Genomic DNA, 18,505 nt, shown 5'->3' on the forward strand with positions numbered 1-18,505 from the left:
AAAAAAAAAAAAAAAAAAAAATTTATGATTTCTAAAGGACAATTACAATTCCTAAAATAAAAGCAAAATGGAAACCAACAACAAAAGCCCTAAGTAAATAGCTTTTAGATTATACATAGTGAAAAAAAAAATTTTCTTTTTTTTTTTTTCTGTCACTCTTAGGATATGCTTAAGTTACTAAAAATTTGTTTCTTAAATCTCGTCTGCTGCATAAACGTCCCCTGGAGCACTTCATGTAATTCTGACACTCAGATCATTATCTCAAATTAAGTAACTCTCTTTGGGGTGGGCTGCTGAATCAGTACTTTAACAAAATCTACATGAAAGTTTTATGCAGGCTGAAGTTTAAAAGCTAGTTGTAGTAACAAATGCAAGGGAAGCACAGAAAAGAGTTGAGGAACACAGAAATACAGCTAAGAATCACGTAGGGACAGAAGATAAGGAAATGAACCATTTCTAACTGGAGTTACCGATGAGAGACAGAGAAGGAGCCCAGGCAATTACTGAAAAATATAGTGGCTGTAGATTTTTCATTTTGGAAGGAAAATATAAACAGATAAAAAGAAATCTTAGGTACAATGAACCAGAGAATTACCAATGGTAAAAAGAATATCTTAACAGCAGCCAGAGGAAAAAAAGACAGGTTATCTTTTAAGCAATAGTTCTCAAACTTGAAGTTACATGAGAGTCACCTGGAGGTCTTGTTAAAACACACTGTAAGAAACAAACCAAGCCTGGGGATGGTGGCTCACACCTGTAATCCCAGCATGCTGTGATTTGGCCTTGGGAGGCCAAGGCAGGTGGACCACTTGCACACTTGAGTTTGAGACTAGCCTGGGCAACACAGTGAGACCCTATCTCAAAACAAAACAAAACAAAACTAAAAACACATTTCTAGGCCCCATCCCCAGGTTTCTAATTCAGAAGATCTGAGGTGTGGGGTCAAAGAGTATGTATTTTTAACAAGTTTCCAGGTGATACCAATGCTGCTGGTTCTACCCCCCAAGAACCACTACTTGGCCAACATGGTGAAACCTCTCTACTAAAAATACAAAAATTAGCTGGGTGTGGTGGTGTGTGCCTGTAATCCCAGCCACTTGGGAGGCTGAAGCAGGAGAATTGCTGGAACCCAGGAGAGGCAGAGATTGCAGTAAGACAATAATGTCACTGCACTCCAGCCTGGGCAACAAGAGGGAGACTCTGTCTCAAAAAAAAAAAAGGAAAGAAACAAACATTAGACTGACAGCTGATTCCTCATTAGCAACAGTGGAAGCCAGAAGAAAATGGAACATCTTCATAGTTTTGAAATAAAATATAAAATCCTCTAACTACCAAAAATGTCCACTGAGAAAGAGGGAAAAACAGTATCTTTGGGCTTGCAACCCACAGAAAAAAGACATCATAAAAGACATATTTCAGGGAGAAAGAAGTAATCAAAGAACCAAAGCAAAGAGTGTAAGAATCAAGTGCTCAAAGTGGCAAATGTGTGAGTATAAGGAAATAAGAAATGACGGTATGTAATAACAATAATAATTTCTTGAGGTTTAAAAAAGAACTAAATATGTGCAACTATGATGTATCAATAAAAAAAAAATGCATATAAGAAAACCATGTAAATCAGGAGAGTAACATATATCCAAATCTAGATTTAATGAGCAAGCATGGGTAAGAATTGTTTAGAACCACCACTGGAATAATAGAGTAAATAAATTCAAAATGTACAGAAAACAAAAAAAGGGACTGACAAAAATATGCAAAAGAAGCCAGAGAAAAGAAACAATAAAAGACAAATGTAACATTCAAATATATTAATACAGAAGATAGTAATGGAATAAATGCTTTAACTAAAATACTAATATTCACAGAATAGATTAATCCAATTACATGCTATGTACAAGAGACATCTAAAATATAAGAATGCAGTAAGAATGGAACTAAAATAATATATAAGGCAAGTGAAAAAAAAGAAAGCTGGTTAGTATCAGAATAGATTAAGGCAAAAAGGCTCATAGAGAAAAACGAAGTATTACATAATGAAGTTATAAACCAAGAAAGAGGTGTGTGTGTATAAAACATAGCCTCAAAAAAATGAAAACATAAAAATAAAAAATAAAGGGACAGAACGCTGAGGAGAAATGGATGAAGCCACCACCAGAGCTCTCACAAATACAGTTCAAGCAGGCAATTCAATAACTACATGCAGACTGAACATGATGAAATAGCATTTCCTAACTATAAATTCCAACCATGCGAGGCCATGTTTATCTCAGAAAATGCTTGACCACAGAGCAATGCAGTTAGCAAACAATGGCCAAAAGATAACAAGGAGAAATGTCTCAGAAATGAAAATTAGAAAAAAAAATTCTAAATCTGCATGCCAAAGAAGCCATGATGTTTGATATTTAGAATTAAAATACAATGAAGTATGATACTGCAATTCTTTGGGATGTGACAGGCATTCAACATAAGAAACTGGAAAGAAACATCCCAAAAATGAAGAAAATGATAGCAATCAGAAAGTTATAAAATAGAAAACATATATATATCATAAAATGGTTCAATCAAGCCAGAAGTTCTTTAAGAAGGAAACTGACAACATTCGGATGGAATTTATTTTTGTAAAAAGCAACATATAATTATTACAAATAAAAAAGTGGATAACATTACAAATGTAGCAAGCATTAAAAATATGAATATATTATGAACAACTTTGACTATACAATTTAAACCTCAGATGGAATAAATTCCTAAAGAAATTTTACTCATCATAACACAAAAAACCTGGATGCCCCACAACCCTTAAAAAAACAGAAACAATAGCTTTAAAACTTTCCACAAAGAAAACTCCAGACCCAAATGGTTTTTGCAGGTACCACTCCCGTTCTAAGGTACAAATGATTCTATTCTTATGCAAAACATTCCAGAGTTTAGAAAAGAGAACACTTCTCATCCCATTTTATGAGGCTGGCATAAATCTGAAATAGAAAAGGAAAATTTCACTCAAGCATAGATCCAAAAACACCAAACAAAATATTAGCAAACTGAAGCCAAAAATAACAAATTGTAACATGTCCTTCCCAAATTAGCTACCAATATAAATTTAATGTAACAACATAAAATCAATTGGTTTAATTTGCCACACTAAAGGATAAAAAACAAAATTGTATTATTCACTCATTCATTCATTACACAGCAGTACCAAGTGCCATCATTTAAAGTACTTGAAATGTATCAATAAACAAATACAAAAGTAGAGGGTGAGAAAAAAAAAATCACTTGTTAAAAGCCCGCAGCAATTCACAAGAAAAAACTCAAACAGGAAAAGAGGGAAGCTTTCTTGGCCTAATAAAAACTATCTTAGAAAAGTCTTTGGCAAACACAAATGACAATTCCCTTTAAGATCAGGAAAAAAAACAGGTCTGCCTAGAATGTGCCATCCAAACTCCAGTCAACGACAATGGAAGTCCCCAGCCAGTCCAGCAAAGAAAGAAAATAAACAATTTATCTTCTGTATAAAATATTTACATTTCCTTTTAAATTGTGTACATTTTCTTGTCTACGAAGAACTTCGAAAAAACTACATAAAAGTTAGACTTTTCTGAGCACCAAAAAACAAAGCTCCTAAGACCAAATATAACAAAAACAACTTAAATCCTTTTTGAAGGTACTTATAAAACTTTATTGAGCCAGACATAGTGCCTCACCCCTGTAATCCCAGCACTTTGGGAGGGCGAGGCAGGTGGATCACCTGAGGTCAGGAGATCAAGACCAGCCTGGTGAACATGTTGAAACCTGTCTCTACCAAAAATGCAAAAATTAGCTGGGCGTGGTGGTGGGCACCTGTAATCCCAGTTACCCATGAGGCTGAGGCAGGAGAATAGCCTGAACCCAGGAGACGGAGGCTGCAGTGAGCCAAGATTGTCACTGCACTCCAGTCTTGGCTACAAGAGTGAGACTGTCTCAAACAACAACAACAACAAAAACAAACAAAGCTTTATTGAAAGGCATCAAAGAAGATGTAAATAAATGATGTAAATCAATTAACTGCAACTCAACGGCATAAAAACGGCAATATTCTCAAAGTTGAAATATAGATTCACCACAGCTTGAAAACTAAAGCCACTATGTGGAACTTGGTGAACTAACTATAGAATTTAAGCCTGGACATTCCTGAAAAAGAATGGCTAGGTGTAAGTACTTCATCTACAAGATATTTAGAAATCTCTAAATTACAAAGGTGTGCTTGCATCCATATGGAAAAAGATTGTTTCCAAAAATACTGCAGAGCCTGAGTTCATTCACTAGTAATTACCAAAATCAGGAAATTTATTTTCTGGAAAAGATGTATAAGCAGTCAAATCCCGAGCAAATATTGGTGGGAGAGGAGGATGCAGTTTAGAAAAGCCACACAGCTTCCTGAGATTTAATAGTCTCTTTCTTGGCTTGGTTTGTAGATTCACTTCACGGTTGTACTTTTAACTGCGTGTATGTTTGTGTGTGTGTAATCATACTTTTGTTTTGCATGTATGTCCTATTTTCCAGTGTTAATATATTTTCACAGTAAAAGACATAGCACAAAATAACACGGTAAAATTCAAGTACGACTGGACTAACTCTCAAGTTAATTAACAAAATGTTGAACTGAGTAGTAATCTATGTATAGGCTATTTACAAGAGTCCACTAAAATTAAAATAAATAAAAAAGTGCAACCAGAAGGACTTAAAAGTACAAAAGGTACTCAAGGTAAATGCTAAAAAGAACACCAGTGTGCTGACATTCACATAAGATAAAACTGGCTACAGCGCAGAAAGGTGGTTACTCCTCGCTATGTCCAAATCCTGACGACCTCCAATCTCCTGAACTGCTGCCAAACTCTTGAACTCACTTTAGCCCAGCTTTTCCGCCCGCACCTACAGAGACTCAGGGCTTTTCAGGATCAGGTGACCAATGCCTCTCTCATCACTAACTGCAGTGGTCCAATTTCATCCTTCCCGTCCCCAGCGTTTCATATCGTTGATCGCGAGATCTAAAATGCACCCCTCGTCTGGCTGCCTGGCTCCTTAGTCCCCGACCCTTGTGCCCCCTTAGTCTTCTCCGCCAAATAGGCCTCCCGTGACCCTAGGAACTGAGGGGGAACAGGGTTAAGGAAAGCAGGGCTTACACGGCTGGGAGTAGGATCGGGTAGCGGAGGTGACGGAAGCTGCTGCCGAAGCGAAGAGAAGTTCATACGGGAGGTCCCGTCTGGCGTGGGGAAGCGAGAGGTCCCCAACAGGTCGAAAGAATTCGCCGCGGACCTCTCCTTGGCCCATGTGTCTCGGGGCAATCGACTCCAGAGAGTAATGGCTTCCGCTTCAAGGCCGCCTTCCAAATCTCGCGGGACTTCATTGGCTGCGTCTAATACGAAGGCAGGGACGAAGAGGATGCTGGGAAGTGTAGTTTTGAAGCTTGGATTGGCATGGCGGCCGTGACCATGTGAAATCTGACAGTCCAGCGTATTTCTTCAATTTCTGCTTGTTCGAGTGTCCCAGGACTCCGTCCTCAGCGTTCTACTCGTTTTATAATCATTTACTTTGAGTTAGCAGCGAATCTCATCTCTTTAAGTACTATCTGTACACTCAAAACTCAAATTTTCAGCCACAACCCACAGCATTTTGTAGCCATCATAGTGGTAAAGATTGAACCAGGCAAGAATTGTCATCCACTTGACATAACTAGGGGACATTTGCATGACAAGCAGAATATTTGTATTGCCTTAAATGTCTCTCTATAAACTGCTCATATGTTGGAATGGAGAAAAAGTTCATAGAAACTGTGCAGCGAAGAAATTGGACAACATCTGGACCAGGTGATCAAGAGTCAGATGGAGACCACGTGCCTCTGAATGACACCTTAGGAAGGGCGTAACATTACTATCACCTGTGTGGTGTTCATATACATATCTGCTATTTTGTATTTTTTGACCCACATCTCCCCATTTCCTTCCCCAACCCTCATGCCTGTGATAACGGTGGTCTCATTCTTTATTTCTGTGCATTTGAGCTCTCTTTCGATTAAAAAAAATTTCTCATGTAAGTGACATCATGCAATATTTTTCTTTTTGTGTTTGGCTTATTTCACTTAGTATAATGTCCTCCAGGTCCACCCATATCGTGGTAAATGCCAGGATCTCCTTCTATTTCAAGGCTGAATAATATTCCATTATATATTACATGTTATGTTCTATACAATGGAATATATATTATATCATATTATATTATAACTATGTATTGATAATGTACATTATATAATATATGCCAACATGATATATAATATGTAATATCATATAGTACAAAATATATGTATGTTATATATGTTATGGAATATATATTACATATTATATACATTATTTTAACAGGAGGAGTCTGCATATACAAAATTCCGGAATCAGGCTGGGCACAGTGGCTCCCACCTGCAATCCCATTACTTTAGGAAACCAGCGCTTTCCATGTAACCAGTTGGGGCAGAATTATGTAGGCAGGAGAAACAGATGGTTAGAATTATCCAGGGCAGGTATATATGCCACGGTCCATTCCCTCAATAATATATTTTCCAAAACCTCAAATTGTATATCCATATATATTCTATACATATATTTTATGTAGGAAAATAAAATATATGTATGTAGGAAATATATTTTATGTAGGAAAATATATGTATGGAATATAGATGGTTATAAAATATGCTTACATAATATATATAATCTGTATTTCATATTACATAATATATTTCATAATATATAATGTATACTCCATAATATATAACATATAAACATATGTAATAATACATATGTAATAGTACACAATATGTATATTATATAGTTTATGACATACATATATTACATATAATATGTTACACTATATATATTACATATAATGGGAATATCTATTATATATGCAACATATAATAATATAAATATGTTAATCATATTTAATATTTAATACGATATAATACTAAACAGTATATGATGTTAATATTGACATCACAAGAGGACAAAATGGGAAAAAGCCTCTTCCATAAATGCTGCTGGGAAAACTAAATTTCCACATACAAAAGAATGAAATTTCACTCTTATCTTACTCCATGCACAAATATCAACTCAAAATGGATAAAAGACCTAAATGTAAGACCTGAACCCATAAAATTCCTAGAAGATAACACCGGGGGAAAGTTCCTCAATTTTGGTCTTAGCAAAGATTTTTTTAATATATATTACACCAAAAGATTAGATTACAAAAGCAAAAATTAGTGAATAAATGGGACAACATCAAACTAAAAAGCTTCTTCATAGCAAAGGAAACAATCAAAAGAATGAATCGGCAACCCATGGACTGGGAAAAAAATATTTGCAAACCACATATCTGAAAAGGGGTTAATATGCAAAATTTATAAAGAATTCTTTCAATAGCAGAAAAACAAATAACCTGATTTTAAAATGGGTAAAGGGTCTGAACAGACGTTTCTCCAAAGAGAGCATAAAAAACGCCAACAGGTATAGGAAAACGTGCTCTACATCACTAATCATCAGGGAAATGCAAATTAAAACTACTATGAGATATCACCTCGTATCCTTAAATAGAGCTATTATCAAAAAGTTAGGAGATGAATGTTGGGGACAGGGTGGAGTGCAATGGTGCGATACCGGCTCACAGCAACCTCCGCCTCCCTCCAAGAATTGTTTTAACTCCCAGGTTCAAACAATTCTCCTGTCTCGGCCTCGCAAGTAGCTGGAATTACAGACACGGGGCCTGTAATTAGCCACTACACCTGGCTAGTTTTGTAATTTTAGTAGAGGCAGGATATCACCATGTTGGTCAGGCTAATCTCAAGCTCCTGACCTTAAGTGATCCACCCGCCTCGGCCGTTTTGATTCTTAACAGGCGCAATTGTGCCACCTGGGGGTATCTGGCAATGTCTGGAGACACTTTTGTTTTTACCACTACCCGGGTAGTGCCATCTAGTGGTTAGAATATAGAATGCCCTACTCCCTCTAACAAAGAAATGTCAGACCCTGAATGTCGGTCGCGCCAAGGATGAGAAATCCTGGCATAGAAAAGTAAGAGATACTGGCTTTAGATAAGAAGGCAGATATCTCATGGTTGCAGAGTGAAAGAAGAAAGAAACCGTAACGTTGTTGTTGGACCGTTTTGTACTAGTGCCAAGAAAGTGAGAAATCTCTCGAACCTAAGATAAGAGAAAAAATAGAGAAATCTTTCTAATTGCTGTTACTATTACTCTCTGCAGTAAGTTGTAAAATCATTTGTTATTAAGTGGGGAAGTTGAAGCCAGGCGCGGTGGCTCATGCCTGTAATCCCAGTGCTCTGAGAGGCTGAGGTAGGTGGATCACCTGAGGTCAGGAGTTTGAGACCAGCCTGAAAAAGATGGTGAAACCTCGTCTCTACTAAAAATACAAAAATTAGCCATGCTTGGGGGCGGGTGCCTGTAATCCCAGCTACTAGAGAAGCTGAGGCAGGAGAATTGCTTGGACACGGGAGGCGGAGGTTGCAGTGAGCCGAGATTGCACCATTGCACTCCAGCCTGCGTAACAAGAGCGAAACTCCGTCTCAGTAAATAAAGAAAGAAAGAGGGAAGTGGAGACGGTGTGAATTTAAAATCCTGGAGAAACTGAAAAGATCTTTGCCCATTGGAAATTTCCTGTAGTGTTGAAGGCCCATTTAGAGTAGGTGACCTCAAATTTTTAGTGATTCCCGTATCACCACATGGGGGCAGAATTATGTAGGCAAGAGAGAAAGATGTTAGAATTTTCTAGAGCAAGTGGATTTGAGGTTTTGGAAAATACGTGATTGGAGGGATGGACCATGGTATGTCAGTCACCTAAAGAAATGAGGTTATCAGCAACAACATAGTTGAAGAATAGAGGGCTTGGGGGTCTCTACGAATGAGGAGAGGAGATGCTGTAAAGCCGAAAGGGCTAAGAAGTTGGGGCCGGCGCAGTGGCTCATGCCTGTAATCCCAGCACTTTTGGAGGTGGCCGAATCACTTGAGATCAGGAGTTCGAGACCAGCCTGGCTAACATGGTGAAACCCCGTCTCTACTAAAAATACAAAAATTAGCCGGATGTGGTGGTGCACGCCTGTAATCCCAGCTACTCAGGGAGGCTGAGGCAGGAGAATCACTTGAACCCGGGAGGTAGAAGTTGCAGTGAGCCGAGATTGCACCACTGCACACCAGCCTGGGTGACAGAGCAAAACTCTGTCTCAAAAATAAAATAAATAAAAGTATCCTGAATCATGGAAAAGCTGGGAGTCTAAAGATTGGGAGTCAGGTGCCAACGATTTCAATGCATTAGGTCTATGTATTGGTTCCATTTCAGATGAGATGCCAGAGATGTGTCAGGGCAGGATGGGAGTTTTGATAAACCGTGAGCAATGCAGTTTGCTAATGTGGATATACATTAGAGATAGAGAAGGTAAAAAACATTCACCATATTGCTTTGAGGTTATACACGCCATGCAAAATCATGACTCAAGATCAAAAACACCTCGAGTTCAGAAGAAGATACTGGATGTGTCACGATAGAATTACCTTCAGTGCAACAGAGAAGCAGAAAACTTGTGAACTCTCTTGCTCATATGTCTTGATTTTAGGCTGGGCATGGTGGCTAAATGGTGGCTATTCCAGCTACTTAAGAGTCTGAGATGGAAGGATCTAGAGTTTGAGACCAGTCTGGGCAACATAGTGAGCCCCCATTTTTGCACATACACAAAAATAGTGGAATGTGGTGGTGCATGTCTGTAGTCCCAGTTACTTGGGCGGCTGAGGCAGGAGGATTTCTTGAGTCCTGGAATTCAAGGCTGCAGTGAGCTATGATTACACCACTGCACTCTTGCCTGGGCGACACAGCAAGACCCTGTCTCTAAAGCAAAACAAAACAAAAAACTTAACGGGAAAGCAGAGAACATTTGCTCTGAGTTTCCTCACATAGCTTCAGCTTCTCCTATCTTTTGCTTTTCACCTATCATTTCCTACTTACGAAGGATCTTAAAGATTTTTTTTTAAATGAATTTTACTCTGTTACCCAGGCTGGAGTGCAGTGGGACAATCTCCGTTTACTCTAACCTCTCTGCCTCTACCTAATTTCTTTATCAGCTTTCTTAAAGCTGATAAAGAAATGAGAAACTAGATATTAATTAGGAAAATGTTAAATACATTTTAACCCTAATAAAGTGCTTTTAGAGTTATCAGGATTTATATGGGTGGGGAATCCCAACTGATACAATGAGTATGAATACAATGATACTATTGATACTATATATACAATGAATGGCAAGAAGAACCAAAGGCAAGAATTGATACAATGAATATGACTCGTTCTGTGGTCATTACTCATATTTAATTTTATTTATTTATTTATTTATTTATTTATTTTTGAAACAGAGTCTTGCTCTGTCACCCAGGCTAGATCCTTGGTAAGTAGGAAATGATAAGTGAAAAGCAAAAGATAGGGAAAGCTGAAGCTATGTGAGGAAACTCAGAGCAAACGTTCTCTGCTTTCCTGTTAAGTTTTTTGTTTTGTTTTGTTTTAGAGGCAGGGTCTTGCTGTGTCGCCCAGGCAAGTGGTGCGATCTCAGCTCACTGCAACCTCCGTGCCTCCTGGGTTCACATGATTCTCGTGCCTCAGCCTCCCCAGTAGCTAGGATTACAGGAGCGTGCCACCACACCCAGCTAATTTTTGTATTTTTAGTAGAGACAGGTGGGTTTCACCATGTTGGCCAGGCTGGTCTTGAACTCATGGGCTCAAGTGATCTGCCCGCCTTGGCCTCCCAAAGTGTTGGGATTACAGGCATGAGCCACCCTGCCCTGCCCACTACTCATATTTTAATCAACAAGGACACATTTATGAAGGAAAACCCATTGAATATAATAAAATTGTTGAAGCCTTGAATATGAAATCTAGCATTACTCAGAATAAGCGAATTCATACTGGAGAGAACTGTTATCAATACCTTGACTTTGGGAAAGCTCTCAGAGATGCAAATTAAATGGTTTTTTAAAGTATATTTACAGAGCTATATTACTCCTGTACTTACTATGTATAATAATTTGTCTGGCTTCTTCTATTTAATATTCTTTGAGATGCATCCATATTGTTTCATTACCAGCTTATTCTTTTTTTTTTCTTTGAGATAGAGTCTCACTTTGTTGTCCAGGCTGGAGTGCAGTGGCACAATCTCAGCTCACTGTGATCTCCACATCCTGAGCTCCATTGATCCTCCCATCTCGGCCTCCCAAGTAGCTAGGACCACAGGCATGCCCCATCATGCCAGTCTAATTTTTTGTAAAGACAAGGGTCTCACTATGTTGCTCAGGCTGGCCTCAAACTTGTGAACTCAAGGAATCTGCCTGCTTTGGCCTCCCAAGCTGTTAGGATTACAGGTGTAAGCCACCGCACCCAGTGGTCAGGAGTTATTTTTATTGCTGCATATTTTTCTAGTGTATAAATATGTCCAGTTTGTTCAATCAACGGTTGAGGGCATTTGTTGATGAATGTATTGCACAAATTGTGCTTCTGTGAACATTTGCTTTTGTTTTTTATTTATTTTTTAAAAATAGAAACAGGGTTGACTGGGCACAGTGTCTCACACCTGTAATCCCAGCACTTTGGGAGGCTGAGGTGGGAGGATCACCTGAGGTTGGGAGTTTGAGACTAGCCTGACCAACATGCAGAAACCCCATCTCCACTAAAAATACAAAATTAGCCAGGTGGCATGGTGGTGCATGCCTGCAATTCCAGCTACTTGGGAGGTTGAGGCAAGAGAATCTCTTGAACCCAGGAGGCAGAGGTTGCAGTGAGCTGAGATTACGCCATTGCACTCCAACCTGACCAACAAGAGCAAAACTGTGTCTCAAAAAAAAAAAAAAAAAAAAAAAAAAAAAAAAAAAAAAAAAAAAAAAAAAAAAAAAAGAGTAGAAACAGGATCTAGCTATGTTTCCCAGGCCAGTCTTGAACTCCTGGCCTCAGGCCATCCTCCCACCTTGGTGTCCCAAAGTGCTAGGATTACAGGTGTGGGCCACTGCACCCAGCCCATGAATATTCTTGTACATGTTGTTTGTTTGTTTGTTTGTTGGTATACTTGTAAACTTTTTTTGGTGGGGATGTATATTTAGGATGGAGTTTCTAGGTCATAGGAAATACCTGTGGTCCCATTTATTCAATACTACCAAACAGTTTTCCCAAGGCATTATATCAGTTTACTCTCCTATTATCTTGCCAATATTTTATATTGCATATCTTTTTCATTTTGGCCATTATGATGAGTATGTAGTAGTACCATAATTTTGATTTTTAATTTTTTTAACTTTTTATTTTAAACTAATTTTAGACTTAAAAAAAAGTTACATAAATAGCACACAGACTTCCTATATACCCCTCAGAAGTTCCCAATGTTAAATGCAGTCAACTTGTCTACCTTTCCTTTACGGTGAGGACTTTTTAAAAAACAAACAAACAAAAACAGAGTCTTCCTCTGTTGCCCAAGCTGGAGTGCAGTGGTGTGATCTCAGCTCACTGCAACCTTTACCTCCCAGGTTCAAGGAATTCTTATGCCTCAGCCTCCCAAGTAGCTGATATTACAGGCATGCACCACCATGCCCAGCTAATTTTTTTTTTTTTTGTACTTTTAGTAGAGACAAGGATTTGCCATGTTGGCCAGGCTGGTCTTGAACTCCTGACCTCAAATGATCTGCTTGCCTTGGCCTCCCCAAATGCTGTGATAACAGGCAAGAGCCACCTTGCCCAGCCAGGTCAGGCTTTTTTAGTGATCTCTTTAAGAAGGTTGGTTTTTATGCCTATTTTTCAGGCAACCCCTGAAAACCTGTGCAAGTAACCAGAAAATTATCTGGTTTCTTTGCTATCTCGTATCCATAATTTCTCCAGCCTTATTCATGCAGGGATTTTAAGAGAAACATTTCTTAGCTTAACTTTCTGGACATGATCTCATGGTACACTCTCTGCATCCCCGAGTGTCTCTGTGGAGCCTTAGACTACTTTGGTTTGCTAGTCCTTCAATAGCAATCTCTGGGCCAGCACGGTGGCTCACACCTGTAATCCCAGCACTTTGGGAGGCTGAGGCTGATGGATGACTTAAGGTCAGGAATTTGAGACCAGCCTGGCCAACATGGTGAAACCCCGTCTCTACTAAAAATACAAAAATCAGACAGGCGCAGTGGCGGGTGCCTGTAATTCCAGCTATTCGGGAGGCTGAGGCAGGAGAATTGCTTGAACCTGGGAGGTGGAGTTTGCAGTGAGCTGAGATTGCACCACTGTACTCCAGCCTGGGTGCAGAGCAAGACTCGATCTGAAAAAATAAAAAATTAAAAAAGCAATCTCTGACTCAGAGAAAGGTAGGATTCTCTCTAAGGAGGATTTCACCAGCTCCCCTGAGGTCAGATTCTAGGGTCCAAGAATGAGATACCCTCAGGGTAAGAGGAAATGTGGTAGGAAGTGGGTGACACATGGCTTGTCTCTTGGGATCAGGAAGTCAGCCATCAGGGAATTCCCCCTTCGTGTTCACATCTGATCTGTGCTCATTCATTAAAGATTTGAGCTGCCTTAGGGGAAGAAATGAGAGTACTGTACACATTTGGCTAATGAGCAGCTTTGAAAATTAAGCTCCTAGGGGCCACAGAGACTGCAAATAATCTACCTGTGACCACACCACTCAACAGCCCCGCTCAGTCAGGAAACATCAAACCTGAGTCGTCTTCCAGAGATGATCCCTCTTGCCCAAGAACATGTTGCCTTACTTGGTTCATCTGCCCTTGTTGGGGACAGATGCTCCATTTCTTCTTTTAATTTTCCAAGAAAAAAATGGAGAATTCCTCACTGAGGTCTTCAAGGTAATCTGAAGTGCCCCCAATACATGCTGTGAGAAATTGAACAAGTTTTTTTTTTTTTTTCTTTCTTCCCATGCTATCTGGATGACAACCATAAGGTAAGAGACATTTCAGTGGAATTGTTATAAGTGAGATTCCAAACTAATCTGTGACCTTTTTCTTGATATATTTACTTCCTTTGTATTCATATAATTTGCAACCAGATTTCATTATTTTTAGCTCTCGTTCCATCTTCCAAATCTAAGGGATGTTTTCCCCACCTAAGTATAAATTAGTCCCTTCAAAAGGAATCTGGTCAAGCACAGTGGCTCACATCTGTAATGCCAGCACTTTGGGAGGACAAGGCGGGTGAATCACCTGAGGTCAGCCATTCAAGACCAGCCTGGCAAATATGGTGAAACCCCGTGTCTACTAAAACTACAAAAATTAGCTGGGCATGGTGGCACACACCTGTAATTCCAGCTACTGGGGAGGCTGAGGCAGAGATTTGCTTGAATCCAGGAGGTGGAGGTTGCAGTGAGCCGAGATCACAGCACTGCACTCCAGCCTGGGCGGCAGAGCAAGGCTCTGTCTCAATAATAATAATAATAATAATAATAATAATAATAAAGTCATTACAGGACCCCTGAGCGCTGTGCTAGGACACATCTATCCTAGCATCTATTCATTTTTCATCCCTGCAACACCCTCGTACATTTTTATAGCAGTTCTCGATAGAGAAGTGAGAAACTTGAGTCTGCTAGAGAGGTTCAGGGACCTTCCGATATCACAGATCCATGTCACAATTGAGGCATTCATGACTGAACTGACAGCTCTCTGAGCCCAAGTTTTGTTTTCTTTCTTTCTTTGCTTTTTGAGACGGAGTTTCACTCTGTCACCTACCCTGGAGTGCAGTGGTAAAATCTCAGCTCACTGCAACCTCCACCTCCCGGGTTCAAGCAATTCCATTGCCTCAGCCTCCCAAGTGGCTGGGATTACAGGCACCCGCCACTATGGTCGGCTAATTTTTGTATTTTTTTAGTAGAGACGAGGTTTCACTATGTTGGCCAGGCTGGTCTCAAACACCTGATCTTGTGATCCACCCTCCTCGGCCTCCTAAAGTGCTGGGATTAGAGGCATGAGTCACCACACCAGGCCCTGAGTCCAAATTTTATGTACCAATGGTTGAAGCTTTTATAATCACTTGTCTTTCTCCAGTGAAAGCCAACTCTTGGTTGGGGACCTGGATTTTGTTTTTGTTTGTGTGTTTATTTTAAGAGGCAGAGTCTTGCTCCGTTGCCCAGACTGGAGCGCAGTGGCCCTATCAAAGCTCATGCAGCCTCCAACTCCTGGGTTCAAGTGATCCCCCCGCCTCAGCCTCTCAAGTAGCTGGGACTACAGACATATACCACTGTGCCTGGCTATTTTTTAATTTAATTTAATTTTTAAAAATTTTAAGTAGAGATGGGGGTTTTGCTATTTTGTTGAGGCTAGTCTCAAACTCCTGGCCTTGAGTGACCCTTCTACTTCAGCCTCCCAAAGTGCTGGGACTATAGGTGTGAGCCTCTGTGTCTGGCCAGGGCCTCAATTTGTGAAGCGAAGGGCTGAGATGGGCTCACTGTACCATTCAACTGTTCACATGTTGTGATTCTGTATTAGGTTTGCCCAACTCTTGAGTCATTACAGAATTTCCCTAACTTATGGGTTTACGAGAACAGCAGGCAGATGTTTTGACATTGCCAGCATGCATCAATTTTTTACTTCCTGTTTTGGGGACTCCAGGATCAATTCTCAAGAATCTGGATAAGCCAGAGAGACTAGGAAAGGCTTGGTGCTGAATCACACGGGACACCTCCAGGAATCAGTGCCAAGGCTCAGGGTTTGCCTGCACCAGGGCTGTGCCAGAAATAATAGGAAGGGTGGGCATGGTGGCTAAAGCCTGTAATCCTGGCACTTTGGGAGGCTGAGACAGGAGGATCACTTGAGCCCAGGAGGATGAGGCTACAGTGAACTATGATTATGCCCCTGCAGAGACCCTGCAAAGAAGAAAGAAAGAAAGAAAGAAAGAAAGAAAGAAAGAAAGAAAGAAAGGAAAGAAAGAGAAAGAAGGGAGGGAGGAAGGAAGGAAGGAGAAAGAGAAAGATGAAAAGAAAGAAACAAAGAAGGAAAGAAAGAGAAGGAAGGAAAAAAGAAAGAAGGGAAAGAAAGAGAGAGAAGGAAGGAAGAAGAAAGAGAAAGAAAAAAAGAAAAAAGACAGGAGGAAGGAGAGAGGAGGGAGAGAGGGAGGAAAGAAGGGAGGGAGAGAGAGAAAGAAAGAGAAAGGAAGGAAGGGAAAGAAAGAAGAAAAAGGAAGGAAGAAAGAGAAAAAAGGAAGAAAAAAGAAGAAAGAGAAAGAAGGAAAGAAGGAAGGAAAGAAAAAGGAGGGGGAAAGGAGGTAGGGAGAGAAAGACAGAAAGAGAAAGGAAGGAAGGGAAAGAAAGAAAAAAAAGAGAGAAGGAGGAAAAAAAGGAAAGAAAGAAGGAGAAAGAAAGAGGCAGGAAAAGAGGTCTTTAGTTTCTAACCGTTTTAGTTTTGATGATACAGACAAGATTTAAGAGTTTACTCTTAAGTTTTGTTTTCTTAGCACTCCCATCTTTTCTATCAGACTGATCAACAACATGAAAGCAGGAAACTTCTCAGACACTCCAGAATTCCTTCTCTTGGGATTGACAGGTGATCCAGAGCTGCAGCCCATCCTCTTTGAGCTGTTCCTGTCCATGTACCTGGTCACGGTGCTGGGGAACCTGCTCATCATCCTGGCCGTCAGCTCTGACTCCCGCCTCCACACCCCCATGTACTTCTTCCTCTCCTTCCTGTCCTCGGTCGACATCGGTTTCACCTCCACCACGATGCCCAAGATGCTGGTGAATATCCAGGCACAGACTCAATCCATCAGTTACACTGGCTGCCTCACCCAAATCTGCTTTGTCTTGTTTTTTGCTGGATTGGAAAACGGAATTCTGGTCATGATGGCTTATGATCGATTTGTGGCCATCTGTCATCCACTGAGGTACAAGGTCATCATGAACCCCAAGCTCTGTGGGCTGCTGCTTCTGCTGTCCTTTATCATTAGTCTTCTGGACGCTCTTCTGCACACCTCGATGGCACTACGGCTGACCTTCTGCACAGACCTGGAAATCCCCCACTTTTTCTGTGAACTGGCTCATATTCTCAGGCTTGCCTGTTCCGATATCCTCATCAATAACATCCTGGTGTATTTAGTGACCAGTCTGCTAGGGGTCATTCCTCTCTCTGGGATAATTTTCTCTTACACACAAATTGTCTCCTCTGTCATGAAAATTCCATCAGCCAGTGGAAAGTATAAAGCTTTCTCCATCTGCGGGTCACACCTGATCATCGTTTCCTTGTTCTATGGAACAGGGTTTGGGGTGTATCTTAGTTCTGCAGAGACCCACTCCTCCAGGAAGGGTGCAATAGCATCAGTGATGTATACCGCGGTCACCCCCATGCTGAATCCCTTCATCTACAGCCTGAGAAACAAAGACATGTTGAAGGCTTTGAGGAAACTGGTACCTAGGATACCGTCTTTCCATTGATGTCTCTGCTGCTTTGGGCCAACACTACTGGAATATGTCAGGGAGAAAGAAGTAATGAGAAGTCTAGAAAGCCTGACCAATGTCTTTGTTTTTTTTTGTTTGTTTGTTTTCATGTTTTTTGTTTGTTTGTTTTGAGATGGAGTTTAGCTCTTGTTAAATTCCTAAACATGGTAATAATGTTTTGTTTAATGACTTTCCCAAAATATATTTTAGCAAAGACTGTATTTCTTATTGTATGTGATCACTGAAATCTGTGTTCCTTAGTGTTCAGTTAGTGCTTTGGCAAAGATTTTCTTGAATGTTAGAAGCTAATACAAACACACAAATAGCACACCTCTCTGTCTAGCTAAACACAGAAAAATTTCTACAGAAAGTTTTTATTCCTTTGGCAAGTTCATATTATATGAAATACATTACATTATCACATGTACCCTGAAACAATGTCCATATTTTATGCATCGATGCAAAAATAAAAAATAGCCAGGTGTGGTGGCATGCACCTGTAGTCCCAGCTACTTGGCAGGCTGAGTCGAGAGGATCCGTTGAGCCCAGGAGTTCGAGGCTACAGTGAGCTGTGATCACACCACTGCACTCCAGCCTGGGTGGCAGAGTGAGAGACTGTCTCAAAAATCAATTAGTCAATCAATCCAAAAAGAATTCAAGTCCAGATGGTCTGATTCCAAAACAATCACCCTGAACCGTTTGGTCTCTGGTCTCAGGTATTCGAAGATATTGGTTGGGCTGGGCACAGTGGCTCACACCTGTAATCCCAGCACTTTGGGAGGCCAAGACGGACAGATCACCTGGGGCCAGGAGTTTGAGACCGCCTGGCCAACATGATGAAATATGAAATCCACTAATAGACAAATGTTGTACAAACAAAAATAAAGGTGAGTATAAGTGATTTTTTAATACATTAAATACACTTTGGGAGGCTGAGGCAGGCAGATTACCACGTCAGGAGTTCAAGAGCAGCCTGACCAATATTGTGAAACCTTGTCTCTACTAGAAGTACGAAAATTAGCCGGGCGTGGTG

At 40.2% G+C, this 18,505-nt stretch overlaps 2 protein-coding genes across 3 annotated transcripts in view; one reads left to right on the plus strand and one right to left on the minus strand.

Moving 5' to 3' along the window:
- Positions 1-5,371, minus strand: part of ZNF317 (zinc finger protein 317) — a 22,874-nt gene extending 17,503 nt beyond the window's left edge. For both annotated transcript variants that reach the window (XM_017500065.1, XM_017500067.1), the window contains exon 1: positions 5,163-5,371. The gene's annotated coding sequence lies outside the window, so the exon portion shown is untranslated. The remainder of the gene's footprint in view (positions 1-5,162) is intronic.
- An 11,138-nt stretch (positions 5,372-16,509) lies between these two features.
- Positions 16,510-17,469, plus strand: LOC108283700 (olfactory receptor 7G3). The gene has a single exon (XM_017500213.1). The coding sequence runs from the start codon at positions 16,531-16,533 to the stop codon at positions 17,467-17,469; it is 939 nt and encodes a 312-aa protein (XP_017355702.1). The 5' UTR covers positions 16,510-16,530.
- The last annotated feature ends 1,036 nt before the right edge of the window (positions 17,470-18,505 follow it).

The sequence above is a fragment of the Cebus imitator genome, unplaced genomic scaffold (assembly GCF_001604975.1).
Source record: "Cebus imitator isolate Cc_AM_T3 unplaced genomic scaffold, Cebus_imitator-1.0 Scaffold263, whole genome shotgun sequence".
Taxonomy (NCBI): Eukaryota; Metazoa; Chordata; class Mammalia; order Primates; family Cebidae; genus Cebus; species Cebus imitator.

Bases quoted from the DNA above. Each gene is read 5' to 3' on its own strand.
- LOC108283700 (XM_017500213.1), top strand. From the start codon at position 16,531: ATGAAAGCAGGAAACTTCTCAGACACTCCAGAATTCCTTCTCTTGGGA.